At 41.1% G+C, this 17,700-nt stretch overlaps 2 protein-coding genes across 2 annotated transcripts; both read right to left on the bottom strand.

Annotated features, from left to right (window-relative positions):
• Positions 1-2,918: 2,918 nt before the first annotated feature.
• On the bottom strand, positions 2,919-6,722 carry LOC112258975 (membrane-associated progesterone receptor component 1). The gene is made up of 3 exons (XM_024433658.2): positions 6,354-6,722; positions 4,953-5,108; positions 2,919-4,469 (listed from the first exon to the last, which is right to left on the bottom strand). Exons 1-3 carry the CDS (start codon positions 6,646-6,648, stop codon positions 4,375-4,377), a joined length of 546 nt encoding a protein of 181 aa, XP_024289426.1. The 5' UTR covers positions 6,649-6,722; the 3' UTR covers positions 2,919-4,374.
• Positions 6,723-10,474: 3,752 nt separating this feature from the next.
• meiob (meiosis specific with OB-fold) lies at positions 10,475-16,439 on the bottom strand. The gene is made up of 14 exons (XM_024436532.2): positions 16,162-16,439; positions 14,918-15,022; positions 14,650-14,707; positions 14,241-14,372; positions 14,058-14,130; positions 13,776-13,971; positions 13,468-13,568; positions 13,332-13,384; positions 13,132-13,227; positions 12,890-12,982; positions 11,515-11,659; positions 11,161-11,347; positions 10,981-11,067; positions 10,475-10,837 (listed from the first exon to the last, which is right to left on the bottom strand). Exons 2-14 carry the CDS (start codon positions 14,984-14,986, stop codon positions 10,733-10,735), a joined length of 1,395 nt encoding a protein of 464 aa, XP_024292300.1. The 5' UTR covers positions 14,987-15,022; positions 16,162-16,439; the 3' UTR covers positions 10,475-10,732.
• Between the last annotated feature and the right edge of the window lie 1,261 nt (positions 16,440-17,700).

Below are 17,700 nucleotides of genomic sequence, written 5' to 3' on the forward strand. Positions count from 1 at the left end.
AAATATTTGTATGAACATAAGATTCAACTGAGACATAAACTGAACAAGTTCCACAGACATGTGACTAACAGAAATTTAATAATGTGTCCCTGAATAAAGGGGAGGTCAAAATCAAAAGTAACAGTCAGGATCTGGTGTGGCCACCAGCTGCATTAAGTACTGCAGTGCATCTCCTCCTCATGGACTGCACCAGATTTGCCAGTTCTTGCTGTAAGATGTTACCCCACTCTTCCACCAAGGCACCTGCAAGTTCCCGGACATTTCTGGGGGGTATGGCCCTAGCCCTCACCCTCCGATCCAACAGGTCCCAGGCGTGCTCAATGGGATTGAGATCCGGGCTCTTCGCTGGACATGGCAGAACACTGACATTCCTGTCTTGCAGGAAATCACGCACAGAACGAGAAGTATGGCTGGTGGCATTGTCATGCTGGAGGGTCATGTCAGGATGAGCCTGCAGGAAGGGTACCACATGAGGGAGGAGGATGTCTTCCCTGTAATGCACAGCGTTGAGATTGCCTGCAATGACAACAAGCTCAGTCCGATGATGCTGTAACACACCGCCCCAGACCATGACGGACCCTCCACCTCCAAATTGATCCCGCTCCAGAGTACAGGCCTCGGTGTAACGCATTCCTTCGACGATAAACGTGAATCCAACTATCCCCTCTGGTGAGACAAAACCGCGACTCGTCAGTGAAGAGCACTTTTTGCCCGTCCTGTCTGGTCCAGCGACGGTGGGTTTGTGCCCATAGGCGACGTTGTTGCCGGTGATGTCTGGTGAGGACCTGCCTTACAACCAACAGGCCTATAAGCCCTCAGTCCAGCCTCTCTCAGCATATTGGGGACAGTCGGAGCACTGATGGAAGGATTGTGCGTTCCTGGTGTAACTCGGGCTATTGTTGTTGCCATCCTGTACCTGTCCCGCAGGTGAGATGTTCGGATGTACCGATCCTGTGCAGGTGTTGTTACACGTGGTCTGCCACTGCGAGAACGATCAGCTGTCCGTCCTATCTCCTTGTAGCGCTGTCTTAGGCGTCTCACAGTATGGACATTGCAATTTATTGCCCTGGCCACATCTGCAGTCCTCATGCTTCCTTGCAGCATACCTAAGGCACGTTCACACAAATGAGCAGGAACCCTGGGCATCTTCCTTTTGGTGTTTTTCAGAGTCAGTAGAAAGGTCTCTTTAGTGTTCTAAATGTTCATAACTGTGACCTTAATTGCCTACTATCTGTAAGCTGTTAGTGTCTTAACAACCGTTCCACAGGTGCATGTTCATTAATTGTTTATGGTTCATTGAACAAGCATGGGAAACAGTGTTTAAACCCTTTACAATGAAGATCTGTGAAGTTATTTAGATTTTTACAAATTATCTTGGAAAAACAGGGTCCTGAAAAAGGGATGTTTCTTTTTTGCTGGGTTTATATGGCAGCACTTGAATTTTCTAGCTCTCCCTGTAGATGTTGCTGTGACATAGTGTTCTGTCACTCATGGGGACACTAAGCCAATCACAGCGCAACTAGAGAAGATTACCAACCCCTACACTGTATTTTCCGCTGGCTGCCCCTCCACCACAGAAAGCACTGAGCTAAGCTGAAACACCTGTATTTCGGAGCTACCTTAAGAAAGCTTGTATGTGGCTTTATTAACTCAATATATGTATTTTACATTGTTTGAAAAATTATTTGTGACACGTATTAATGCCAAAATAACATGCAAAACAGGCAAAAAATTACAGGTCGCCACTGTTTCTTCCATTCACCATAAGGTTCAATGGACTTGCATCCACTACTCCTGGTACGTGGAACGTGGTGCTTTAGATTTTCAGCCTTAATTTCCACCACAACGCCAGAGATGACACCCTGTTCAAAAAATCAAAGCTTTCTACATCATACTCTGATAACTCCCAGAGACAGTTTATTTTTGTTCTTGTGATATACAATAAATCAATACCATACCACTCCTGGTCAGTTTGATTGACTCCACCTTTCCCAGTACACCCTCCACTCTCTCCTTGACCGCAAATGGATCTCCCAAAATCACATTTTTATCTATGAAAAATGACTCCAACAAGAATGAGGCATTATCAAACCGAGTCTTATCTTTATGAACAACTTTAACCCGTTTTGCGCCATTCTTCAATGCTACAGTTTTACACTAATTTCCATAAACTTTACTCAACGCACCATCCGACCTCTGCCTTCTTCTTCTTTGGTATTATGATGGTCCGCAAACAAATGTTATAGATGCATGCAGCCACCTATTGTATTGGCTGTGCATCAGTCTACTATTCTGTAGTATGAATTCATTACACTTTGTGAAAAAAAACTGTCCTACCACTACTTTGGCTGATCCGACACAAGGCCAGCAGCCTGGAAGGACGGGACACTATCGTTCAAAACACCTTGTAACTCTTCTTCAGTAAAATCTCGTACACCCAAGTACATCTCTGCAGCTGCCACCGCAACATCTATCCTCTGTGATCCATGATCCATTCCTGCGGTAAAGTTGACAGCAATGGCAATGAACGCAAAAAAAAAAAAAAAAAAAAAACTTACAGAAGCACGTTATTCCTATCACTCTCTATTGGCCTACTCACAGGGATCCTCTTAGGATCCCTCACCTTGGACCCATCTTCCTCTACTACTCTCTTCACTGCCTCAGCATGACACCTTCTGCACTACTCTGATCCTGGCAACCTCAACCTGCCTTTCGCTCACCAGACACCTCTGATCTCCAGCACCATGGTTACCCCTACAGTTTATACACAACTTTTTCCACAGAAACTACACATTCCTGTCTCATTTCCTCCTGCACACTTCTCACATCTAGGAATCTCCCTCCTACAACATGACTATAACCTTGACACCTACAACACTGTAATGGGTTTGGGACAAAAGCTCTCATTGGATAACGGGCATCATTACTTGACTTTATTTGGTAAAAACTCTGCATAAAAACTCAGTAGTGCAGACAGTGTCTTCTCAGTTTCACCACTCTCCACCGGGTCTGCGTCACACCAAACGGCGGGCGTCACAGACACTGAGAATCTTTAACTTCATTTGATCCTCCTCAACACTTAACGGCACTCCAGTTATCACTCCTTTCAGCGGCGCCCTGCTCCAGAGAGGAAAGCAAGTCACAGTTCTTGTCCTCAGTCGTGTGATGCGGAGTGCATATTCCCTCTGGATGACAGAAACACAAAAAATGGAAATGATTCCACTTCAAGTCACTTTCACCGACCTAACATTCCCAAACCTCTTCTCCACCCAACCTGACATCACATATGGATCTGCCAGAAGGCAAGGATCCATTCTCTCCAAAAATCTCATCCCCACTGGGCTAGAATCATCTTTATCATCATGATGAGGCTCAAACTCTACGGTCTTCACCGCACCTGCCACCACAGTTAATTCATCCCAACTCTGGTCACGTTCAATTTGCTTCTGTAGCTCTTCCAAATGTTCTGTGTGATCCAACAATCCATATTCACTCAAAACATGTTCCAATTTTCTCCTTTTTTTCCAGTCCACCATCTTACCCCCACCTCATGGCCACACCGGCAGCCATCATTAGGTGGCCTGGTGGTTCCCCTCCGTGGTATTACCGTCATCTACTGGTTTTATACACAAAAGATTGTTTGATAGGTAGCCCAAGATGTTTGTTTTTTAAATGAACAATAAAATATAGAAACAATCCGGCAAGATCACATACAAAACATCACCATATACAAAAAATAAACATGTAGAGAAATACAAGAAAGGTGTATACTACCTGTATACTGCTTTTACAAAAACACTACGGTATTCAAAAGTTATTGTAACCTGAACATAAAAATCTGGTGCATTTTGGTAAATTAAAGGGGCAATCTGCAGTTGCAACATCCACTTTTGGACTTATAATTGAATGATATTAACCCCTTATTTTTTGCCAAATATAACATAAATGCCTCACGAGTTTAGTTCAATAGTTAAAATGTCGTACCCCATTAGAACCCAACATATAAGCTTATTTTACTCCAATGTGTGTAAACAAAGTAAATGTAAACAAACCCCTTTTCGCCTAAAAACATAGTTAAAACTATACATTTATATCATGGATGGTCAGTCGCTGCGTCCATTTTTTTTTTTTTTTTTTTTTTTTTTACCTAAACAGGGGCTTGATAATGCTTTGTTATTGTTTCAACTGCTGATTGCGGCTTTAAGGTCTGTGGCATATGAACATAGCATAAGAGGTGATGGTCCATGACATTGATATAATGCAAAAGCCATCCAGGAGAAAGCATTTCGCTCAATGGCCACAGCACAAGCCAATATGCATCACATTATCCAAAATAATTAAAGCATCTGAATTTCCTGTGTGCACTTGTGAGTTCTAGTCCTTATTTTTGTCCTTGACCTCCTCGTCATCAGTGTACTCAGAGGGTTCCTCTCCAGGTTTCAGAAGTTTGCCAACATAGTCATACTTTTCTGTAAAAGGCAGGAAGTAGAAGAAAAGAACATTGAGTTCCTGAGAGACATTCGCTACACACGACACCACAGCTGAGCTCTAGGACATTGTAATTACTAGCCTTAGCCTACAAAGACTGCCTCCCATGTCTGGGTTTCAATTCACAGCACTACTCAATGTAATTGATTGAAGGTGTTCATTTGATGCGAAGTACTGTTTACGACATTATGCCCAGGTATGGTGCCATACTGAATATGCTGTAGCTAACTCTTCTATCATAGTCAAGTAAAACAACAGACCAAAGAGGTGTTGGCTGAAGCAGAAACAGACTGCAGAAACAGACACCCCACGAGGTGCATCAACAGTTTGCACTACATTCTGTTGAGTGGAGTGTGTGCATGTGATGTTGACTGCAAGAGGTCCATTTCGCTTGAGGTAGAAGTTGAAAACACAGTATCTAAAGTGTTTTGTACCAACTTCTACCAACTCGTCCATTAACTCACGGGTGAACTGGGTCTCCCATTCGTTGAGGCTCTCCTGTTGCATGGCATTGAGGTCCGAGAGGTCATCGTGGGTGTCTTTCAGGGCCTCCTTCTCCAGACAGAAAGTGGCCAGGCCCCTGGAGGCATCTTTACCAGCCAACAATCCATATGGACCCACTGGAGAACAACACAGACAAAGAGATTAATTTGAAATGTGATTGTGAATAGACAAACTATTTGTCAAGGTTTATACATTTGCTGATGACTACCATTTAAAGCGGCAATCAGCCGTTGGAAACAAAAGCATACGCCCACCCAGCCCGTTTTGGTAAAAATTAGAAGGATGAGGCTGGAGAAATGTAACCCCACTCAAATTCATAGACATAGCTATGGATGCAAATACTGACCATCCATGATCTTAAAACTATATAAAACTGTTTTAACCATGTTTACTTACTTTGTCTACAAACATTGGAGTAAAACAAGCTTCTATTTGGGGTTCTGATGGGTACAACTAAGCACATGAGGCATTTATCAATTATATTCTTCAAGAACCAAACTTTTATCTCAATCAATGGATTTATATAATGCATTTAAAAGTCCAAAATTTGAGGTAGCAATTGCAAATTGCCCCGTTAATGAAGCAAGTATGCACTGTTTCTTAAATTTGATGAAAATAAAGTTAAACTTCCACCCTCCAACAGACATACCTTGCTCTATTCTAAGATCAGATGGCTTCAAAAATAGCCCAACAACAAGCCCTCTATTCTCGATGTTGAGACTGAAAGATAAGAATTCTTGGAATGAGAGTCAGCCAGTAGGCCTATTATTGCTCTTCAATAGGCCTCAACAAGCCTTACTTTGTGCAACTATCTGGTCTGGCTGAATTGAACATTACACCTCAAGCTATTTGTTCTGAATTGACATGAAGAGAACTGAGGCACACCTCAAAAGCGAGGAACATCAATAAGATAAATAGTTTACCCTATTATACAGACTGAGAATATATGCAACTTCTACATATTTTCAGTGAGGGCATGATTAATCAACTCCGTGAGAGGTTAGCACATGCCAACTCGGTTGAACACTCTAGTTGCAGCTTGTGTAGCCGCACCTCCGCCAGAGGGCTCCGTTGTTCCGTTTCTGATTACCCGGAATAACGACGTCAGGAAGAACTACGCCCGTCAGCGGTCTCTCGAGGCTGCAGCTCGCGTGTTGTGAAATTCGATCGCGGGCAATGATTTATGAAGAAGAAGGGGGTGTGGCGTTTTAGAATGGTCGTACTAGTTATACACATACTCAATAGACACAAAGTAAGACACGTATGTATTAAGTTTACTGGGCAAGCCACTTGGCTACAGTTGCGCCAACCATTCCTTTGAGCAGAAATAACCAATGTAAATAGCCTACAACTTCTTTTACCTGGCCCGTATAATTTCTTTCCTGTGGTTACATCAAACACCTTTGAATTGACAGCCATGAGAATTCTTCGATTTTGAAGCCCATCGTACGGTTGCAGCTCCGCTAAAGTGAAATCTCTGTTCTTGAGTTTAGGCAGAGGTTCCTCAACCTCGCCCATATCTCCAGGCTTGTCTCCGCAGAAGATTCTGAGTAAAATAAATATGCAGAGGCCAAGCAGACTCAAATTCAACGGGGACGTGAACATTTCTTGCAAAATTCCTGAAGAAGATTCCTCGGCTGTCTCTGTATCAGCCATGTTTGGGTGGGACTGTAGGCTACGTACCAAAGATTACTTATTATAAGGTTCCCTCTTCCATCTGTGGTTGACTGGTGACATGAGACTTATCGAGGGTGTGTGTCAATGCACCAATCACAGACGCCAAAAATGAACTCTTATGCAGTTTTGACCAATGGGCTTTGTGTTTTGAAAAATGTATTACATCAATTTGATGCCTTTAACGATCCTATATATTTTAATCAATATAAAATGTTCTGCGCATACATTAATTCAGATCAGAATTTTGGTAGCAAATATGACCGTATAATTAATTGAATACTGACAATATTGTATTGCATGGTGGGTAAGGGCATGTATTTGATTTTTTATTAACAAACAAACTGTTATTAAATTATTTGAATCAAAAGACAAAAAAAAATGGGACCTTGATAACGACGTTGTCGTATACTGTAGCTAGCTACTCCTTTTAACGTCCAATATCCTTCTCCAATACAGTACAGGATCAAGTTAGGCAGAAACTGTTTCTCCAGTAGAAATCCCTGATCACACGAGTAGGTCATTTCATGGCAACCTTGTCAAGCTAAACTCGTGCCAGAAACATGTCATCGGGTTTAACGGGCGTCTCGCGTCAAAACTGCGCATGTGCGGCCGTCAAATCAGTCACTCATTTCGTTATTTGACGAACATTAAAAAACGCGTCAGTTTGTCACTTTCACGGGGTTGGAGTAATAACATATTCAAATACATAAAACATTGGCTCGAATTTAGGTTGTGCCTTTAGAATTTGAGAAAATGTACAACTAGAGAATATTGTTTTCACCTCTTCTCAAACCCCGGCCAGGTCTGCTTGGTCTGTTTGCAAGCGTTCATGGAATTCTCACGATGTTGCTTTTCTGGGTTTAGAAACTCTGTGTCCTTTTGTTGGTTGAGTTCATGCCGACTAGAAGGGCAGGCGTTGCATTGCATCAACCAATGGTTTAGTGTCACGTCATTGACTGTGCAGTCGGGAATCAGATTGCTGTGGCATATGATTTGGTTAGCTGATATGTTAAATACCTGTCCAGGCGTTCTAAAATTTGGCATGCATCTGCAATGTAGTTGGCAGGAACCCAACCCCTATGTTCAGAGGTAATCTCAGACACCCACAATTAAAAAGTCACATCATATGCTCGATGAAATTCTGGGGGAATATGTAGTTATAAAATGCACCAAGGACACTAGGAGGTCTCCACCTCTCTAAACGGAAACAACCAGTTTCGAACAAGTGGTCGAAATGTACCCACCCCTTCCGAAATTCGAAAGACGCGAGCGCCTGCGAAATCGTGATTTAACCAAATGATCAGTGATGAAAAATAAGCATACTAGAATAAGTTCCTCGTTAGTCATAGCATCCCACAGTCCTTCGTCAGATGCTACTACTATGTGTTTGTGCATCTGTCCACAAGAGATTGTTCAGAGAGAGGTAAACTGTCTCTGGCAGCCAAAACAGCCGGATACTCCATCTAAACGTGATTTTTTTTATTTCACCTTTATTGCGGTTCTAGAAACATAAGGCCCGCTACTTACATATCACATAAAAATAATTTCACAAATGCAAAATATCCACTTACTGTACACTGTTTTACCACAGTTGCAGCCAATAGTATTTTTCAGTTACAACACTTTTCTGACGTCCTTCTTCCGTTACACACAGGTATTCGGGGACGCTATATATCAAATTAGAACAGGTAATCTCTCTCTCTTCCATAAACAAGAAGAGCGATGCCTTGTCACCCCAAAAAATATTTATTTTTGATATTAAAGTAATGTTCCAAAACGTTTGTAAACCGTATCGCAAGTAACATGTTTTTATATGTGGGCAGAGCGTCAGGACTTTCGTACGCTGGTCGCACCGTTGTCAACGCTTGGTGTGGGAACACAAGGCCAGAATGGCCCCTTGGATTCGCAAGAGCTAGTCTGATAGGCACTTGACTGTAATGTATTAATCATGGACACGCAGAACTAATATCTTGCATAATTGCATAAGATCCTCGGTTAATGCTACTACCTTTTTATGTTATGTGCATCTGTCCAAGATAGATTAGTAGTGTATAATCATTTTTAGTCACAAATGTGCTTCACATCAAACATGACTGTTTTCCAGAATCTTGTCTCATCGTTATTTCGTATATACAGTTGAAGTCGGAAGTTCACATACACCTTAGCCAAATACATTTAAACTCAGTTTTCACAATTCCGGACATTTAATCCTAGTAAAAATTCCATGTTTTAGATCAGTTAGGATCACCACTTTATTTTAAGAATGTGAAATGTCAAAATAGTAGAGAATGATTTATTTCACCTTTTATTTATTTATTTAAGTTTACATGCACTCAATTAGTATTTGGTAGAATTACCTTTAAATTGTTTAACTTAGGTCAAAAGTTTCAGGTAGCCTTCCACAAGTTTCCCACAACAAGTTGGGTGAATTATGGCCCATTCCTCCTGACAGAGCGGGTGTAACTGAGTCAGGTTTGTAGGCCTCCTTGCTCCCATACACTTTTTCAATTCTGCCCACAAATCTTCTATAGGACTGAGGTCAGGGCTTTGTGATGGCCACTCCAATACCTTGACTTTGTTGTCCTTAACCCATTTTGCCATAAATTTGGAAGTATGCTTGGGGTCATTGTCAATTTGGAAGACCCATTTGAGACCAAGCTTTAACTTTCTGACTGATGTCTTGAAATGTTTCTTCAATATATCCACATATTTTCCCGCCTCATGATGCCATCTATTTTGTGAAGTGCACCAGTCACGCCTGCAGCAAAGCACCTCCACAAATGATGCTGCCACCCCTGTGCTTCACGGATGGGATGGTGTTCTTCGGCTTGCAAGCAACCCCATTTTTTCCACCAAACATAACAATGGTCATTATGGCCAAACCATTATATTTTTGTTTCATCAGACCAGAGGACATTTCTCCAAAAAGGACAATATTTGTCCCCATGTGCAGTTGCAAGCCGTAGTCTGGCTTTTTTTATGGCGGTTTTGGAGCAGTGGCTTCTTCCTTGCTGAGCGGCCTTTCAGGTTATGTCGATATAGGACTTGTTTTACTGTGGATATAGATACTTTTGTACCTGTTTCCTCCAGCATCTTCATAAGGTTCTTTGCTGTTTTTCTGGGATTGAATGGTACATTTCGCACCAAAGTATGTTCATCTCTAGGAGACAGAACGCATCTCCTTCCTGAGCGGTATGACGGCTGCGTGGTCCCATGGTGTTTATACTTGCATACTATTGTTTGTACAGATGAACGTGGTACCTTCAGGCGTTTGGAAATTGCTCCCAAGGATGAACCAGACTTGTGAAGGTCTACAATTTTCTTTCTGAGGTCTTGGCTGATTTCTTTTGATTTTCCCATGATGTCAAGCAAAGAGGCACTGAGTTTGAAGGTAGGCCTTGAAATACATCCACAGGTACACCTCCAATTGACTCAAATGATGTCAATTAGCCTATCAGAAGCTTATAAAGCCATCAGATCATTTTCTGGAATTTTCCAAGCTGTTTAAAGCCACAGTCAACTTAGTGTATGTAAACTTCTGACCCACTGGAATTGTGATACAGTGAATTATAAGTGAAATAATCTGTCTGTAAATAATTGTTGGAAAAATTACTTGTGTCATGCACAAAGTAGATGTCCTAACCAACTTGCCAAAACTATAGTTTGTTAACAAGAAATTAGTGGAGTGGTTGAAAAACGAGTTTAATGACTCCAACCTAAGTGTATGTAAACTTCCAACTTCAACTGTATCTGCACAGTAAACTGGATAGGCCTCCAAGCTCATTAGAGAATAATGCAATGGTTTCAAAATTAGTTTTATTCTATAAATATATATATAAATATATTTATCACTATACACATAAATAAAGTACATTACAGCACATATACAATACCAAATAAATAAAGGGAAATAAATATGAAAAATGTGTACATTCTATCTAGGCCTAACTACAGAACCCACAAGCCATGTCAAAGGTGCATCTCAACCATTATTCACCTAATATGAGAAAGCTACTGAAGGACTCGCCACACTTGGACCCAACCACACAACTGGTAAATGTGATTACTGCAGGGCAGACATGTTCTGCTTCACTTCTCCTGGATCAGCGAGGGAACACTGCAGGACATTGCCTCTCATTCCACTTCTGCTTTTGGGAGAGGGAGTGATCTGAAAGATACAGTAGAATGACATTTTTTTATGTTCCTCACCTCAAAATTCTGAGAAAAATACTTGACAAGGCTGCCACTGACAGGTTCATTCAAAACTTTTTCAAAGCTAATCAGTACCAATGACATAAGGATTTTACACACCTTGATATATACTTTGCATCTTTCTAAGAGAATCTTCCATTTCATCGCCGTTCGTTCATCCTCTGTTAAACTCACAAACTCCTCTGGCTGCAACAAAAGAGGGCAGAGCTGTCAACCACATTAGGGCAACTGCACAAATCCAGCATAAGCCCACTTATTATATATTGTATTTCCCCTCACATTGCATCCCAGAGTCTTCTCTGCGACAGTGCCGTTCAGGGAGCAGGACTGCAGGGTTCCTGTGTGGTCTGTCACATCTACCAGAAGATCAAACCCTGTCGTCACAGTCAGAGGCTGGTCTCCCCCAGGGCAGGCTGTGTTGGAGCAGCTCTGAATCTCCTCATTCACCTGGTACCTGCACTTGGAACTGAGCAGGGAGGAGACCAGCACCAATATGTAAATCAGGAAAAAGAAAGGGTGCTAATGTAGTTACGTTTCAATGAGATGAAATGTGTAGTCAGAAAATGTGGGATTTGCTGAGAAATGGTGAATTCAATAATCATGTGTCAAAGTGTATCCACTGTTTAAACTTACCACCTGCTTCTGATGACTTTAGAGACAGAGGTGTCTAGATCTAGTTTGGAGATGAAGCTGTAGGTGATTCCACAGAACACCTCCGGGTTCTCCTGGGCTTTGAATTTGAGCTGGCTCACTGTATACACATCACTGATAGAATCCACTGGAGAGAGGAGAACAGTGGCATCAATAACAGAGAATCATACATGTAGGCCTAACCAAAGATTACCTATTATTGAGACTCTTGTCCCCCTTGCCCATTTTAAATATTTATTGGAGGATTTTTATTTTTGTATTGCTTGTAACTGTTTCGGGTAATGCAAGTTCTTGTGCTGTTAGGGGAATGACCTGTGTGTAAATGTAATATGTTGCTGTATTTTTTTGTGTTATCTGTGATCGATTTGTTTGTCTTGTGTAGTTTCTTAATCATTGTACCTCAACTGTATGTGTAAACATGTATACGCAGGGCCCAGCTGTGAAAGAGACCTTGGTCTCAGTCTGTGTTCCTTGTTGAAATAAAGGTATAATAAGAAGAAGAAAAATTATATTGACATGATAGTCGAGTGACTGCTCTATATGCAAAATTCGGGGAACTTTCAATAAATTCCATGGTTTTCCAGAAATCCTGGATGGAGGATACCGGCCCTTCTGCTTATTCCCTCCTGATATCTGCGATTGATCCAACCGGGATTTTGGGAAAACCAGGGAATTTATTGGACGTTCCTGGAATTTTGCAACCCTACCGCTCTAACAATGGAAACACATGTCCTCAAAGATAGAACGCAGGTGGTAGGAAGCGAGATCAGGTGGGGCCATTCTAGCCAATGAGAGGGCAGACATGCGCGTGAACAACAGGCAACACTCCGATATAAAGTTGTTTCTTTCAGAACTTGCCGAAATTCCACGTGCATCCACCTATATCAGTGTGCATTCGTACCAACCTAACCATTACCAAACTTCTATTATATCAAATAAACCTTACGTAGCAAATTAGCAATTCCATTTTTTGTTGGACCAAATTTGACATTCTTTCATTGAAAATTCCTCACTTCACGGTCTTATTTTCATTAACAGATTTTGGGTGGAGTTAACCTTCTTGCTTTGCCTCTTCTTCTCTGGCCTAACTGATTAGGGTTCCTGAGTGGCGCAGCGGTCTAAGGCACTGCATCTCAGTGCAAGAGGAGTCTCTACAGTCCTGGGTTCAATTCCAGGCTGCATCATATCTGACCGTGATTGGGAGTCCCATAGGGCAGCGCACAATTGGTCCAGGTTTGGCTGGGGTAGGCCGTCATTGTAAATAAGAATTTGTTCTTAACTGACTTGCCTAGTTACATTTTTTAAATGTGCAAAGTCTCAATTGTATGATAATACTACAGTCATGGTTGTTACCTACCAGGCACATCTCCAGGCCTGTCATCCTCATGCAACACACCAGACTCAGAGACCTCTTTGGCATAGCTGAACAGAAGGCTGGCTTCCTTTGTATCTTATGTATCTCAAAACAGAATCACATTAATTACAGCATAAGGTACTGGAAAATTAAAATATTCTATTTGAAAACAATTGTCTACTGTGTCTCAATGGAGAATGTGTTGTAAACAGATGTGATCAATCCAAATAAAGTGATATCCTTACCCGGGTTGACAGTGATTATGGTTTTAGAATTGACTGTAGCTGTCATGCAGTTCCGGAAGCTGTCAAAACCAATCCTGGCATCCGAGATAAAGAGCACTTAAAGTACACAACAAAGTCTTATTCAGTCAATGACATTCTAAAACAAACACAAAATCTCACATTTCCATTTCACAAAGAATTAGAGTCCACTCTATACCAACCTGTTTCTCTTGGTATCAGAGTCTGAACTAGCTGAATGGCCTCTCTGTCCCAGCTGTGTGATACAAAGGTTATGTTAACTCAGGGGAGAGGATGGGGATATTGAAGACATGTGGGGTACAGTGGTATAATTCCTACCATATTAAGGGAAAAGATGTGACTGAATCATCAAAGAGCTTCACTTCTAGCCTCTGCCCTTTGCGTCCGTCCGCCGTGGTGAAAAACTTTGGCTCTGCAATCTGGAGGGCAGAAATAGTGGTTTGGAAACGCTTTTAGCTTTTCCAATACATATGGTACTTATGCCACTGGACATGTGAAAATAGGGCCTAGTTTGTGGCTCCTATATTAATAGATACAACTATATAATGATAGTCTAAAGTCACACTAGTGTACCGGATACTACCCTCCTCAAGACCTACTTTACTCAATGCACTCTCAGATCTTACCGACCGAACGGCGGCGAGTATGTTAATGATGGTCCTGTCCAGGCTCTGTCCGTTGGCCACGATGTCTCCCAAAGAGTAGAAGTCCCGGGAGTCCTTCACAGGCAGGTGGAGCAGAGGCAGCAGCCTGTTCATCATCTCTATGTCAGAGCCAATTGATAGCTGGGAGTGAGCTTCACTCACCAGCAACCTATAGAAGCTGAAACAGAGAAATTGGTTTTGTTACTTGTATTACTAGAGTATAGTCATGTTTAAAAAGAGAACTAACCACTCAGTACACTGCACCTGGGAGTTGAGGGGCAGAATCTATCCTCTTTCTCAGGATCTTTGGTAGCAACTAAAGGATTTTCTATAATAACTGAAGGGGGTAAAATACAGATACATTAGTGTAATTATCAAAAAGACGAACACATTGTTTCTACATTATGTATTATTTTACATCTTCATAGATTGAATGCATAATCTTACCACAGTCTCCTATGCGGAAGCTGTTAGAGAGTCCATTGATGTATCCATCGTTGCCCCACAAGGATACATTAATGAAATAGTCTGGCGAGTCCTTGATTGTGAAGCCAAAAGTGAATCTGTCAAAACCAATACCTGAAATGCCAGAAATCAGTTCAGAAAACTGCCAGTAGAGTGTTCTAGTGAGCAAGCCATAAACTTGAGCACAGTAGGCTACAGCGTAGGCATGCCTTGGGGATAAGTCTATGTTTTGGGAGGACAAAGGCAGGAGGCCTCAGTGGACAGCAGGCTATCACTGAATTTGATAGCAGTGATACTACATGAATACTTGGAAGTTGTATTTAGACTATTTGATGCCAGTATGCACCAATATTAAATGATGGGGGAAATATAATGAAATTGAATCCTCAACTTTTCCTGTCTGGAAAGCTTTTGACATCAGTTTTTCCAATGATGACTCCAGCCACTCTCTGAAAAACAGAATAGATATTTCAACATTTTGTATGCTTCAAACCAATTTAGCCTAATCAATACAACAGTCACAATTCAAAATGATTGTTGTAGTCTTGACAGTTTATTTCACTTCAAGACATCAAATTAGTTGAATCGTTTTTTTCAAGGCGGTGTATCCACCCACAAGTTAGGTTACTGTAACAATTGTATCATATCACATGACTCACCGGATGTGTTGTATTTGGATGTAAATCAGAAATGGCAACAAAGTCCTTAGCTTGCCTGCTGTATGCCATTTTCCAAGTGTTTATCCAGTTCTAAGGTCTAAGTTGCTGAAATAAAATGAATAGAAAACACACGTGTCAGATATTCTACCTGTGTGAGTTAGTAAATGGGTCATTCCACCAATTCACTGCCTTTTGAGAAGTGTAACTTGGGCAAAACAAACTTTTGATTTTACCTAATTTTAACATTGTCATAAAGAGAAAATGTTAAACTTCATAAAAAAACATGTTTTCCCATCTCAAGAGGATAAATACAAAAATAGTCAAACTACAGTAAGTACCAAATAAAGTAACACGGTTGACCATAACAGGGTTGACCGTAACAGGGTTGATCATAACAGGATTGTCAATTGAATGCAAGCTTTAAAAAATTATAATTGTTAAAACATTTCTAGCCTGTCTATGGGTAACAGGTTGTTATGCTCAACCCGCTCAGTTTTCCACCACAAAACACCCAACATTTGACATAGAATAGAACCAGCTTCTACTCTATGATTTAACTATTAGATGTTCAATGTTTCTTTAAAAAAAAAACTTTAAAAGTACTAGTTTCATGAGTGTTCAGTTCATGAAACAGAGTTGACCTTAAAATGAGGGACTGACGTAAATGAATCACTAATCACATTAAATAAATAATGATCTTCAGAAATGACTTTGTCAAAGCAACAAAATAACTAGGGCTTTACAATGGTGGTGTAATTTGGGATAAATGTTGGGATTAAATGGTTTAAAATCTTTATAGAAGAGACAGTGTTGACAGGGCATGTCAAAATCCTGAATTTGGGCATTTTATCAAGCCCTTATTCATATTAATCTAATTGATTGAATTGTACATGTGGTCTATTTTAAATGGCACTTCAATTTATATAACAGGCTTTTAAAATTCAATATTGGTGCACAATTTCTAATTAAAATATCACCAGACGCAAGAGGTACTCTTTTAGTGGAACAATAAACATTGGCAACGTTACATTTTTGGGCTAGCTAAATTAGCTAACTACTCTGGCGACCCTCTGCTTCCTGCCAGACTATCTGCCACGAACCACATTGCAAGCTAAAAGCCAGGTAAGGCAAACCTATTTTCTCTAAAGTCAGAATAACAAACGATATCAGATAAAATGCCGGTAATAGATACAAAGCAAATGGGGCCTACTGTTAGTGTTTGTTAGAAAAGCCATTGAGATTACCTGGTTCCGTTTGCCTCAGGAGTTAGTTCAGTGAATTTCGCGGGTGTTCACCCGTTCACCGCACGCGGCCCTTGTGGATGGACGACAGACTAGAAGCAGTTCGAAATGGTACAGTAGCCTTGTTGTTTTTGCAGCGCTGTTTACGGTTAAAGTGTCCGTTTTGGTGGTGGGGGGTGAATAATACTTTATGGTCTAAGAGGCTAATATTCTTGTCTCATCTGCATTGAGAGAGCCTTGTTTTGGATTTCCCCTTGTTCGTTAAGACAGGCAGCCTAACCGTAAGAGCGTTGGGCCAGCAACCCGAAAGTGCACTGGTTCGAATACCGAGCCGACAGTAAAAAATATGTTGATGTACCCTTGTGCAAGGCTCTTAACCTTAATTTGCTCCAGGCCCCTTATTACAATGGCTGACACCGTAAAACACCTATCCGGTGTGTATGTGACAATAAAAAGAAAGTAAATACACTAGTACAGTGTACTCAGTAAAAGCTCAACATTACATTACACTATCATAGAGGAGGCCAATGAAGACCTATCCAAAGCATATTTATTACAAGGTAAATATACTGTATCTTAATCCCTGACCTGTCTTTTGCATGTAAAGACAAAGAGGTGTGATTTACAAGCAGGCAAATCCGTATGGACTATGGGCAAACAAAATATGTAAAGGCTATGCCTCTCCACCTTTGAGTTACTCAGTTTGAGATTTTACTCTAACTTTTATACTGTAAATCTATCCACCCTAATATTTTGGCTAGACTTAACCTTTACCTTTCAGATACAACAACGTTCAATACACCTTCCAAAGAACAGTCAAGTCAGGCAGCTGTGCAAACACGTAAAACCGGCAGGAACAATGACGAGCTGCCAATGATGCACAGGTGCATTCTACAAGTAGAATATCAAAGCATTATTTGGCATGGCCTGTCTGTTCTGTTCCGTAGCGTTGACGTTGTAGATGTTTCCATTACAAAGAGGGGATAGCCGCAGTGCCTCAGGCTACGGTATTGTCCCTATTCTGAGGCCTAAAATGATCCAACCTACCTGACAGTCATTGGTGTGTGTATTTGACGAGACAGCTATGACAGCTCCACCCTTCACCAGATGCTGGGAGCTGCTTTGATACACTAAGCTGGAGCTGGAACACGATACAGTGTGTTACACAGCTGAATGGTTATCAAAAGGTGGAACTGGAAACCGCATTCAGGTTATCGTCAGTCAAGTTCTTTACTCTAATCCTTTTCGCTGTGTGTTGTGTTTTTGGATCAGATCCTGACTGGTGTTGGTGTTCATAGGTTGGACTATGTTTTCTGTTTTTAGCTTAGCCTTACACTGAATGTTATAAATGGTAAATATAGTTATTCTTTGACAACTTTAAAGTAATGATCAACATTAAAATTCCATATAAAGGTGTGTAGGCTGACATACGAGAGTAAAGTACGGATTTGTCATTTAGGTAGGCCTATTCAATTATCACATTACAAATTCAAATGTCATCAGGCATTTCCTAACAGGGTTTGTGATTCCATTGATCGCACC

Source organism: Oncorhynchus tshawytscha, linkage group LG27 (genome assembly GCF_018296145.1).
Source record: "Oncorhynchus tshawytscha isolate Ot180627B linkage group LG27, Otsh_v2.0, whole genome shotgun sequence".
In the NCBI taxonomy this organism is placed as follows: domain Eukaryota; kingdom Metazoa; phylum Chordata; class Actinopteri; order Salmoniformes; family Salmonidae; genus Oncorhynchus; species Oncorhynchus tshawytscha.

Coding starts and splice junctions, on each gene's coding strand:
- LOC112258975 (XM_024433658.2), bottom strand. CDS start 6,648: ATGGCTGATACAGAGACAGCCGAGGAATCTTCTTCAGGAATTTTGCAA. Junction 5,109..6,353: donor AAAGAAATTATACGGGCCAG/GTAAAAGAAGTT, acceptor GTTGTTCTCCAG/TGGGTCCATATGGATTGTTG. Junction 4,470..4,952: donor ATGGGAGACCCAGTTCACCC/GTGAGTTAATGG, acceptor TGCCTTTTACAG/AAAAGTATGACTATGTTGGC.
- meiob (XM_024436532.2), bottom strand. CDS start 14,986: ATGGCATACAGCAGGCAAGCTAAGGACTTTGTTGCCATTTCTGATTTA. Junction 14,373..14,649: donor AAGCTTTCCAGACAGGAAAA/GTTGAGGATTCA, acceptor CTGGCATTTCAG/GTATTGGTTTTGACAGATTC. Junction 10,838..10,980: donor GATGCAAAGTATATATCAAG/GTGTGTAAAATC, acceptor TGTATCTTTCAG/ATCACTCCCTCTCCCAAAAG.